Source organism: Periophthalmus magnuspinnatus, chromosome 24, assembly GCF_009829125.3.
Source record: "Periophthalmus magnuspinnatus isolate fPerMag1 chromosome 24, fPerMag1.2.pri, whole genome shotgun sequence".
Lineage (NCBI taxonomy): Eukaryota > Metazoa > Chordata > Actinopteri > Gobiiformes > Gobiidae > Periophthalmus > Periophthalmus magnuspinnatus.
The window spans coordinates 13,159,038-13,171,411 of NC_047149.1; the positions used below are offsets into that span (position 1 = coordinate 13,159,038).

At 36.7% G+C, this 12,374-nt stretch overlaps 2 protein-coding genes across 2 annotated transcripts in view; one reads left to right on the forward strand and one right to left on the reverse strand.

Annotated features, from left to right (window-relative positions):
• sesn1 (sestrin 1) overlaps positions 1-6,196 on the reverse strand; it is a 53,214-nt gene extending 47,018 nt beyond the window's left edge. Inside the window, exons 1-2 of the mRNA XM_055232122.1 lie at positions 6,129-6,196; positions 5,275-5,596 (exon numbers count right to left, since the gene is read on the reverse strand). Coding sequence (XP_055088097.1) covers positions 5,275-5,553 — 279 coding nt within the window. The 5' untranslated portion in view covers positions 5,554-5,596; positions 6,129-6,196. The remainder of the gene's footprint in view (positions 1-5,274; positions 5,597-6,128) is intronic.
• An 825-nt stretch (positions 6,197-7,021) lies between these two features.
• cep57l1 (centrosomal protein 57, like 1) lies at positions 7,022-11,897 on the forward strand. The gene is made up of 11 exons (XM_033990574.2): positions 7,022-7,198; positions 7,611-7,776; positions 8,010-8,171; positions 8,355-8,461; positions 8,634-8,744; positions 8,803-8,880; positions 9,177-9,251; positions 9,356-9,430; positions 9,734-9,990; positions 10,102-10,246; positions 10,940-11,897. Exons 1-11 carry the CDS (start codon positions 7,175-7,177, stop codon positions 11,147-11,149), a joined length of 1,410 nt encoding a protein of 469 aa, XP_033846465.1. The 5' UTR covers positions 7,022-7,174; the 3' UTR covers positions 11,150-11,897.
• The last annotated feature ends 477 nt before the right edge of the window (positions 11,898-12,374 follow it).

Genomic DNA, 12,374 nt, shown 5'->3' on the forward strand with positions numbered 1-12,374 from the left:
GTAAGCTAAAAAACATACATATGTTTTGCTTGCTGGCAGAATACTAATATCAAGCAGCAGGTATAAAGCAGGAATTTACCAAAAATCAATCAAGTTAAAACATAAGTCAAGAAATAGATGACAAAACCTGGATTATACCTGCAGTTAATAAAACTAACAAGACTCACCAGAGTCAGGTCATGCTGGACCAACTGCAGGGTTTAAATAGGAGCCAAAAAACAGGTTTTCCTACCCAGGATTAATCTATATGTCTGTAGTGTTTAACTGAAATGGGCCAAACCTAAATACAAATCTTATTATTCTGATTTAATGGTGCTCTCAACACCAGTGCCTAAACCCTTCAGGTCTACTGAAGAAATCATTGCTGGTACTTTTCCACTGGATGCAGCTGACTACATATGCAGAGGGCAGCGTGGTCCCACCTCCTGCTTCTTCTCTCTCAACACAACTCAACATCACATAGAATCCTTTACAAATCTGTCACATAGTTTGCACTTTCTACGTCTCTTCCAACTTCCATCCTTTTCTTTCTCACTCGTTCAAACTCTGAATAGTGAGGCCCAAATTAATTAGATGCAAGCCAACAAACAGCCCCCTGCCTTTATAGCCAACTCGCCTCAACATTGCACCTCATCCCACTGGTACCACGGCGACTGGTAAGACTTTGAAAATCGCATCTGTACCATGCATCAGTCCATACATATATATGTAAAAACTATATACTTCATAATGTACTGTAATGTACTCCATACTGTAATTTAGCCTAAGTCCAAAACAACAATTCCATGTCTATTCCAGACGAATATATATATATTTTATTAGGCTACATTGTCAATTATGTCTTGTAACTTCAGTCAACCTTATTATTAGATATTGCATGTTTTTCTTTCATTATGCAGCCATACTTTTTTCATGTATTGGGGCTTGCAGGAGGATTGGCACTGACCTAGTTGCACACTTCCCCCAGTCTCCCAGAGTCTGCAGCGACAGCCGGGTGCACAGGCTGAAGGTGGGGGTCTGTCTGAGAGGATCAAAGTGTGGCTCTGTGCTGTGTGTCCCATTGGAAATGCTCTTTATAAGGGTAGAGCATAGAGAGCAATTTCTATGAGATATTAGTGATCGCCATAAAAAATAAAATATCACAAAACAGATAGTAATTCTTCATTGTTACAGGACAAAATAAACAGAGCAGATCCAATTTTCAGCTCTGAATTATAATTATAAAATTAAGTTAAAATAGTTATTTAATAGTAATATAAAAATGTACTACTTACAGAAATAATAGTACAACAATATTAAATGTAAACATTTTTATATTGTGCATTTTGTTATTGTTAGAGCAAAAATGTAATAATTTATTAGATTATTATTAGTAGAGTGAGATTACATAAGAGCGTCAATCATACAATGTATAGTTTAAATGTAAGTATCAAGTGCATTTTATAAAGTACATACACATAGAGTATAGTCACACCAATATTAGGCACCTTTAATCGAACATACCAAGCAACACTTTATTGTTGCTTGGTATGTTGGACTAAAGGTCCAACATACCAAGCAGAGTTGTTTGACTGTGTGGCTGTGTGAATGTGTAATAGCTAAGATTATAAACCATGAAATATGAAGTTATAAAATACATTCATATTTACAGCACAGAGCTGCCCCCTTTGGTCGAGCTGACCAGGCTGAGGCCCAGCTGGCAGGCAGCTGTAAATCCACAGCTTTATTTCTCCATCATCCTCAGAGCCACCCAATGTTTCACTGTACTCTTACTGGGCTAAAGGTCGCTTTCTCTCCCCCACCAACGCACCATTGGTCTTCACCCAATATTTGACCCTCTGTAATTCTAGACCTGTCATTTTACACATTTTGAAATTTGATATATTGATAGAGAAAATATCTCAATAAATTATAATACTGAAACGACTTTTGAACAACTATTGAATTGAAAGACAAATGATAATTAATTAATTAATCAATAGCTCCAATCATTTCACACTACAAAAAAATAACAAAAAGATCTCAACTGGTGCAAAAAAAAAAAAAAAAAGGTACACACAATAAATATATAGTAAGTTCAAAAAATATTGTTCCAGCTAAACTTAATTGAGCAATAGGTAAGAGATATATTACCTTATTACTTTGAGAGCCCTGTGCAATCACTCACTACACTGACAGCACCATTAACTGTTAACATAAACTATTTGAATTAACAACATATCAGAATCAATTAACTACAAAATCCCTAAATTAAAATAGAATAGAAAAAGAAGATTTTGTTAAGATATCCTTATTTGTGTAATTACTTAAACATTTGCATGGTACAATTTCTGTCTAGATATGTGGGCATTTATTATTTATTAAATTTACTGTAGTTACATAAAATAGTACAAATCATGTTTGTCTTAAATACCTGGTGGTAGTAAAAGTTTTAGTTACACAACACATTCAAGGAAAGCTTTAAAACAGACTGGAACATTGTAAATCTCTTCAGTAGTGTGGGAAAACAACTGAAGATTTGATCAAAATGAGAAAAACAACACCAGGGGCCTCGGGCTGATTGTGCAATAACTTCTGTAATCACACAACCACTATTTTATTCCTGGCACCGGTTTAAATGCTTTTAAACATGGCACTTCAGTCCAAATACCCGTCTAGAAATATCAATTGAGTACAATTCATCAGTAAAACCCAGTGTGTGTGGACTTTTCTATCATTTTAGAGAGTCAGACCAGGAAGTCAACACTTAATAATAATAATAATAATAATAATAATAATAATAATAATAATAATAATAATAATAGTTGTTGTTGTTGTTATTATTATAAGAAAAATAATACGTAATATTGATTTCCTGGTAATTAGTCGCACGTAAGTGTTTATTAGCGAGACAGTCAAGTCATGCAGAACATCCATAATTAGTTAAATAAGTATGTGTTAAAACTGGAGACCACGATGAAAAGAAAGGTTAAGTTGAAGAAAGCTGCTTGGCTTTAAAAACAGTTGCACAGTGGTGTCTTTTTCAGCGCATAACATGGCAACAATTTAATTGCGTTGGATAATTTTAACGGCAAGAGGCACTAAATCCTTCTGGAATTTATTGTATGTCCACAACTTGACTTTTTAAACCCTGTGAGCCCAATTTGACATCACGAGAACAGGTTGATCTTTTCTGAGCAGCTCTTAATTCAACTTCAGGCAAAAAGGGCCGGACACAATGCTGTAATTACATAATATAAAGAAACCCCTCTCTGTCTCTGACCGAACACATAAAGACTAGGTCCTTTCATGCAGCTACCCCAGAGAATCTGATGATAGCTTTAATCAACTTCATCAAAAAATATTTACCGATGTTTGGGTGTTATTGTGCAGTTACAGCTATTATTTACTGCATCAGGTAACAAAACGCATATGAACTCATGAGAAAAAGGAAGACCAAAAAGATATCCACTCAAACAAAAAAATACATTTGGACATTTATCTTATGCTTTTTCACACTCTTGATACAACTGGACATGTACAATTTGCACTTACAAATCTATTGTAGAATATTAGTTACCACGTCTGACAAAAGGAGGGGGTTGCCATGTGGAATGGCAGTCTGTGTGTCCAAAGATTTTGCCTTTAATCAGTAGATCTGGAGGAATTAGTCTTGTGTCTGAGCTCGGCCCCTCTCCTCCCCTCTCCACCCCAGACAATGTGGGAAAGGTGTGTGCTAAACCACTCAGATCAACATGAGCTTCCACCCAGGGCTCATAAATGCACACTTTGGCGAGCTGCGAGCAAATGCAGCTTAGCATAATTCAGAAATACCAGACGGTGTGTGTACTGTGGTGCACGGCTAAACCCGCAAAGAAGCTTTCTCCCTCTCATCTCCCCTTCTGCCCCTCTCCCCCAGCCCCTAAAGCACCACAGGACAAACACAAACCAGTGCCAAAACACACCACTTCCAAAAACTGTTTGGCCCAAGTGCTCTTCTTTGTTTTCTATGTGGATTACATTAACACTACATCCACCTGCTTATCTAGAATGAACCATTTTTGTTCCCTATGATATATTTTCAGAGCCTCTGAAGTTGCACTATATGACTTTTCTGATGAAGGGTCCACCACCTGCTTGTCGCCATACAAAAAAGCCTGGAAAGTTTCACAGTATGGCATTACATGCATCTTATCTTGCATCTGTATCTTATTGCAAAAAATAAATGAATACAAATAAATAATACAAAAATAATATTTTTTACTATGAGCAGTTTCCTCTCTACAGATTGGCCTGTAACTTGGGCTGGTGGTGTCAATTGCTTGTCTTGTGGATTAGCAATAAGATCTCCATGGAGACAAGTAGGTGACAGACCCTCCACCAGAAAAGTTACAAACATAGGGGCTTGAGGGGATTTGAGATTCACATTACCATGAAAAATTACTAATACTATTTATTGTTCTGTATCATCAGCATATGTCCATATCAATTCATCTACCATTATCAGTTAAACATAACACTGCACTTAAAAAAAGACTAAAAGAATCTTTAAAATTATTTTTACCACCACTATTGCACAACCTCACACCTTGAGGAAAGCCCTGCCATCTGGTTATTCACACAACAGAAACACAGCTCAGCCGTTAAACACACTTAAATAAAGAAGAACATTCTGCACAATGGACACAATTTATGCTACCTGACTGCTGTATTGTCAGTAAACATCACTGTCCGAGAATGTCACTGTATCATGTTAGGGAACGTAGTGTAATGTACAATTTGAAAAGCATTATAACACAAAACAAACAGCTGTGACAATGAGGTGTAACTGTGTACTAAATAAAGCTCTGCCATCTTTTCAGTGTAATGTGTTTTTGACTATGGATAGAAGGTTACGTAATATGCACAACACTTAATCAAAATGACTTCTGTTATATATGGTGCATAGGTCAATGTTATTCTGTTATTTATACATTTTATTTTGGCATTCATGCATTTATCATTACTCTTTACTTCCACAATGCAGAATGGATCTTTAAGTTACCATGTGGTAGATCTAGTCTTTCTATTAATAAAGTGCCTTGATATTTCATACTCAAGGGCTAATACCTCAGCATTGCTTAAAATAAGTTGGCAACGGAATGAAGCAAGACTACTCAATGTGACAGAATTTCCCCTAGGGGATTAATAGTTGTTTGATTGATTGATAAAAAAGACTAACAAATGACTTATATTAATGTCAACAAAATGCAATATTACACCCTTTAGATTAAAATTATGCATCATATCTCTTACCTGGACAGTTTGAAGAAGGTGAACGCTGCGCTCTCTGACATCTTCAAAGGGGCACTGTTTGGACAGCATCAGAAGGTGGGCCAAGATGTCATTGAGATCGCTGCGTTGAGGGCTTACCAAGGCAGGTGGAGAGGGCACTGGAGCAGGTATGGGCCCAATTGCCTCCACTTTCCTTAGGACCTCCTGCTGAATGAGGTCCATGGCTGCATCCCTAGAGCTGGCATCCCGACTGCTCAAACCATCCCACCTCCCCAGAGACTCCTGGTCTTGCACTTCCATATCGTCACTTGGGACTAATGCTTATGGATTTTTTTCAGAAGGCCTTAGTAGGAGACAACAGAAAATAGTTTTAAAATAGAAAAGTGACTATTTTAAATCATAGCACTCCATTTCTAACACATCCCTTTATGTCCTCAGGCTTGGTGGAGGCACAGCAGAAAAACAAAAAAGATTTTATGCAGCCACATTACAATGCAATAACAGTCAAAAATACAGTATAATTGTATCATAGCTTGCAACTTCCAAGAGAAACCTAATGTGAACAGTTTAAATGTATTTGCTGCTGTCAAATCACTAATATGTGACATGACAAAACAAATATGAATAATTCCTGACAATATGTATGAAATCGCATATATGTATGTGATGAATCTACAATGAATGGTCAAGTTATAATCTACTGTTACTGCCATTCAATCTCCTTTTGCATGCTTCTCGTGTCAAGCCTTTTCAAGCTCCATATTAACAAAGAGTCTAGACAAAAACAAAAGATCTATATTGTAAAAAGTCCGTCTCTGAACCCAACTCTCTTATTCTAAACCTCCAACAAAACGTGTCACTTATGTAATACTCACTTTAATGACATTCTTTGGTGCAGGTCTTTTGCAACGGGACTTCTACCACAGTACTGACCAGTGAGTCCGAGGCAGGGTAGAGAGACGAGGGAGGCACGACTTGAGAGCAAATATTTGATTGGCACAGAAGCCAAACCAATCACAGTGAAGATCATGAAGACTAGGGCGGTGCTTCAACATTTCTGCTTTATCATTTGGCGATGGGGCGGTTCCAAACCAGTGGGGAGATGTTCATGGGAGTTGTATTTTATAAAACAGATAATCGCGACTTTGCAACATTGAAAAGAACTGCACTTCCCATCATACTATTCGGCTAAGCGAGCCCCCCCACCTCTTGTTTATCAGAAATAACAGTGAGGGTAAAAAAAAAAAAAAAAGACAGAAAGATGAAAATGTTCCACATACATTGGACATTTTGTTTTCAAATTTACTGTATAAGCCATAAGCTCACCAAAACAATCACTTTCATTTCTTGTACATACAGTTAAATGGACATTTTAATGTAGAAGTGATGTAATGATGTGATGAACCAAGCAATGTTTAAGCAGGTGTGTGTGTGTGTGTGTGGGGGGGGGGGGGGGGCGTGCGTGCGTGTGTGTGTGTGTATGTAGGTGTGTGTGTGTGTGTGTGTGTGTGCGTACGTGATGAAATTATATTTTTTTTATCTGCCTGTGCCTGCCATGTTTTCTACAATTAGTAAAATTAATATTCTATCATTTATGTTCCGATCTATTGCCACATTATGTTTAAGTTATCATTACACCATACCAAGTTACCATTATATTATTATTATCCAAAAATGTATACATTTTCTTCTAATTGACCTGCTTGATAAGTATGCACCTTGTCCTGTGACCAGTGGACGAAAGAAGAAATCGTGCGCAAGCGGAACCACTGAGAGCGAGGCGCCAAAGAGGAGGGAAATTTAAAATGTACGGACCCGCAGCTGACGGAGGTGTAGGAGGTGTAAAATAACAAACGAATGTTACTCGCTTTATAATTTAATATAAACAACATCGCTTTGGAAACACATTCCTGTTTTCGGCATGGAGGAGGCGCCCAATGAACAGGTGAGAATGTGAACAAATACTATTAAGCTAATGTGGCTAACGCCTTAGCATGCTATGTTTACTTTTATCATTATCATTATGGTAACCCATTATAGTCAAGGCGGTAACTAATCTTGCGTTGTTTGTCCTTTTTGTGTTAATGTACCTTATATAATCTTGCGTAGTATCTTTATTGTTAAATGTATACTTGCACATATATCTTCATTGCAATTTCATGTCAAAATTTGGTGTAGTATGCTAAACGTAAACTATTGCAGTTAATTGTTTAAGTTACATGGTAAGTAACGTTGTTATTATTAATTAAAACATTAGGAGATTTCTTACTAAATGATAAATCCAAAACGAGCACCAGAGCATGGCAAATATTTTTAAATGCATAGTTTGTTTTTTTTAATTATTATTTTGCTTTCAGGGATTAGACTCACCGTCCAGAAACAGCTATATTGGAAGTTATTATCAACCACCCGACAGAATGATGTATTTGCCAAGAAGGCTAGACTTCCCATTCCACAGCGTTGAGGATCCACCCACAACTAGTCACCATGTGTCTCAATCAAAAAGTAATATTGATAGCAAAGGTAAGTCACTATGCAGGCAGGGTATTCCCAAGGTCTGTTGCAGTTAGATTAAATGTCAATTAAAATTATATATTAACGTCAAGTAGTCTTCTTCGGTCAATTTGTGTCCCCCATGTAGACTGTTTTCTCTTTATAAAAATAATAATAGTGGTGTTTCTTCACATATTGCCGTTAAAACCATGCCTCAATTGTATAATTGTATTAATAATCTTTCTGTGCAATCCTCAATTCAGCTGTAGTAGATGCATTGAAAACGCTTCAAGAAAAAATAAGACGTACCGAGGTGGAGACAAGCAGGCATGCTGAAAAGAGTCAGCAAGTATCCCATGAAGCTCAAAACCAGCAGTCCTCTATTTTGACAACTCTTCCCATAACTCACAATCAACAAAAGCAAGGTAGGTTAGTCCTAGGCAAAATGCTGTATAAGCCAGTTAGCCTCTAGCATACTCTGCATTTTAACCATCTCTTTTTATTACAGACATGTATTTGGTTTATTTTATAATAGGAGATGATGACAGATTGATACATTTCTTTACAAACAACAACAACTTGACAAATTTCTGCTATTTTATCTGCAGAACATGATGGCATCATAAGATGCAGAATTCTTCAAAAGCACCTAGAAAAAACAAAAAGGAGCATTGAAAGAGTTAAAAGAGAGCATGAGACTTTACTGGAAAACCGGGTAATAAAAAAACATTCAAATTAAATTATAATGTATTTCTAATTCTGTAGTTTCTTTTGAGACTGCTTTTAAAATCAGAAAGAGGACTTTGCTTTGAGTTTGCTCTTTGAATTTGTTCATACATGTTACCATTGCTGGTGTGAGGTACTAAAATTAAAATGTTTAATTTCAGAGCACTCTACAAAAAGAACAGTTTAACACAAATATTCAATTGCAAAAAGAGAAGCTTGAGAGGCTGGAATCGGAATATGAGAAACTGAGCAGGACCCAAACACTGGCAGAGGTGAGAGTTTATTTATTTTTTATTTATAAAAAGATTTCACACTGATATTCATTTGCAGATGAAACTTACCATGTTAGAGGAAAAACTCAAGAAAGAAGAACATGAGCGTAAACTGGTGCAAGAGAAAGCTGAAGAGGTTGGTAATTTAAGAAATGTTCTAATTCATTTATGTATTATGCTAATAAAAAAAGAAAAGTAAATTTAATTTCAACAATTTTATATTGGCGCATGCATACAAATCCCAGTAATTACTTCACAATTAAACTTTATTAAAGAAAAAAATCACGGGTAATCATTTGGAGTGTTGAAATGGTAAAAATAAGAAAGCACAGTGTAAACCTTTGTCCGGCTACAACTTTATATTGTATTGAGTTTGTTTTGTGATGAGAATGTGAGGTACAACTATATAATTTTGAACATATTCTGTTTCAGCTTCAGAGAGAGTTTGACAACACTCTTCGAATGAGCCCAGAGGAGACAAAAATCAAGAAAAAAAATAAAATAAAGGTACTGTATATATTTAATGGCATAGCCATTACTTTATAACTGTGATATATGTTGTATTTATTTGCCAAAACTGATGAAAATTACCTTTTTAAATCTGCCTGAAGATGACCTTGAAGCAGAGTGAACAGAAGTCACCAATTTGTGCCCTCACTCAAAAAATGCCTTTCGTCGCTGGAACGGTACGTGTGGTTTGTGACATTTCAACTTTTACCACTTAAAAAAAACACTATCCAATTGGTTTTCCAGGCATTTGAAGACTATATGCAATAGCAAAGGTTGAGAAGACAAATTTATAAATAATTGCAACTGTCAGATTAGGGCAACTAAAGGCCCATGCTTGTTGTCCACATGGGTAATGGCATTTATTCTGACCTAAACTAATGAAAAATGAGCATGACTGAATAAAGTGCAACAATGACATTACCATATACTTTGAAAAATAAGGAGAGTGAGCCATAAAACTTAAGTGCATGTTGTTTCAGTCAACCAGCCCCAGTCATTCAGTCCACGCCAATGTCCAGAGTGTCCTCCACCTTATGAAGCACCACCAACCTCAGCTGCATGAGCGAGTGTCTCTGCTGCACAGGTCTGTGGGTGCAGCCAGAAAGAGTTTGCGAAAAAAAGCATCCAGCTCCGTCCTCCAAAGACACAACAGTGAATCTAGTGAATCTGAGCAATCTCTGAGCTCCCTCTCTGATCTGCTCTTAGCCCTCCAGGATGAGCTGGGGCAGATGAGCTTGTGAGTACAAACTCTTAAATACAATCTGTGAAAACTCTGGGATTCTTATTTGCCATGCACAAGAATACAGTATATATCTGATTTGTTAACTATTTTGTATGTGCACGCCAGTGAACACCTGGAACTAATGCAACAAATTGATGGTACACATGATCATAAGAACAGGCAGGACCTGAAAAATGAATTGGAACGACTGGTCACAAAGATGGAGGAGAAAGGAGCTCAGATCACCAAGCTTCGCAAGCACCAACAGATGGTTAGTGATGGATTATGTCTTGGTGTTCTTTACTTGTGATGAAGACATACCCTTTTAAATTGTGTGTAATTTTGTTAATTATAAATTTAAAACAAAACAACTTTTATGTATTGATACTTTGCAGCTGGTGTCAATAGCATTGCTGGGGGATGTGAAGCCAACACTACTCGGTCTGAAGCTGTTAGACTTTAATCTGACCTTTATTTTAACACAGTGTCACCATAAAAAACTGACTTAGTTGAAACTAAAACAGGTGAGATGATTTGTGCTATTGAACTAGTTTCTCAAATAAAATAGCATAGCTAACATTAGCCAACAGTTTTTTGTCTTCTCACCTTTTTGTTGAAAATCACAGAAACACTTAAACATGGCCATTGATGCTTTTTTTGATCAGTCTCCTGAAAATGGGTTGTTTAAATCTTTTTTTTTTTTTTTTGTTTTCAGACAATCGTAAAACTTTCTGGCAGTGTTTGCTAATGTGTGCATTGTGTCACCATGGTAACAGCTGAACATTCCACCATAAAGATGCACGTAGAATCCCCTCAGTGTGTTGTCACTGCAAAGTATCAATACTCCATTGTGTATTAAAGGTGATATAAGATAATGTGAAATATTATCTGCCTGAATCTCTTTTGTTTGGGGGTTATTGCTTGTTATCCTGGTAGTTATCCTTTTGTGTGTTTTACTGCACAGATTCATAAAATGGCAGAGAGCCAAAAGCACACCTCATGTTGTGAAGAGCCTCTGAAGACGACCATGATTCATCCCCTGGCCCCAGTTCCTGTTAAACTCAAGAAAAGACCCCAAAAACAGCCTAGTACTCCGAGTAACCTGCAGCTCCTTAGAGAGACCCAGCAGTTTCGCAACAGCCTCAAACAGAGTGACCTCCTCTGGGAGACCTGAGGGGGACAGTCTAAGACCAGGGCTCTCTCTGTCTGTAGACTGCTGCCAACAAGAAGGACCAAACATGTTGCTTTTAAGATAAAAGCAATTGAAATCTTTGTTTGTAGAAAGCTGCAAGTATAGTGCTGTATTAACTATTGATTTTAATGTGTATCTATTAGTTTTAAGATGTGGAGGAAGCCACTGATTCTCCAATCTGAAATCTGTGTCTTTTAGGACTGAATGAATATTATTAAGGAATGAAGATTATTTTTGATTAGTAATAAGTAATTACATGTTAGTATCCATGAAATGTTTAAAATAAAAGTACCTCTATCATTAAAAGAAAGCATTAGCATGACTAGTTTATGCAGCGACTCCCCACTAGATGTCAGTGTTCTATATGTGGTGTCAAGCTTTTGGCAATAACCAGACAATTTCACGTGGGCAAAGTTCAAGCTCAGTTCTCCTGTTTGCTGCAGCTGTTGGAGTGTAAGGTTGGTCTGGACCAGAATGACACTTTCTATGTTTGAGGAACACTTTTTTTTTTTTAATCTACTCCCACAAAACCGTTTGTTTACTGTAAAGTGCATTATGAATCACACTTCCTAGATAATTATGAAGTTACTAAACACAGGTGTAAGCAGAATGAAGCATGAAACACTGTCACATACCATACCTCTTATCTTTAGTGTTACTGGTTACAACCTACTGACAAATGATAAGTTATCTAATATTTCTTAATGAATAAATCATGTTATTTTATGAGATGTGTGTCTTTTGTAGTAGATCGTGTGTCAAATAAAGCATTTGACTTATTTTCAGTATCCACACAAGTGTATATAGTGAATTACATGCTGAAGTGTTGAACTGAACATTATGCTTTGAAAACAAATTAAGTTCAGGTTTAGTGTCATGTGATAGAAAGTGGCTTTTTATTGTCCCTTTTCCCATCCCACATTTCTCAGTTCATTATTAGACTTAAATGGTTTTGATATTTTCTGCATGACTCTCAGACCTCCAACACTTGAGACCTCACCACTTGGTTAAACAGACTGAGGGCAGTTTACCATATTGCATTGTTTCTCTGTGCTCCCATATTAGATTACACAGCATGACTGGACACTGCAATCAGGTTAGCAAGACCTCTCCTGACTTTTCATAGCTATTCTCAGGCCTGTACTGTCTGAGAAGTAGACATACCAAAATGTAGTCTAGACATATGTAACAAAATTGATCATAGATG

Bases quoted from the DNA above. Each gene is read 5' to 3' on its own strand.
- cep57l1 (XM_033990574.2), top strand. From the start codon at position 7,175: ATGGAGGAGGCGCCCAATGAACAG. The intron at 9,991-10,101 runs GTGAGTACAAAC...TGTGCACGCCAG, and splicing joins GAGCTGGGGCAGATGAGCTT to TGAACACCTGGAACTAATGC. The intron at 10,247-10,939 runs GTTAGTGATGGA...TTTACTGCACAG, and splicing joins TTCGCAAGCACCAACAGATG to ATTCATAAAATGGCAGAGAG.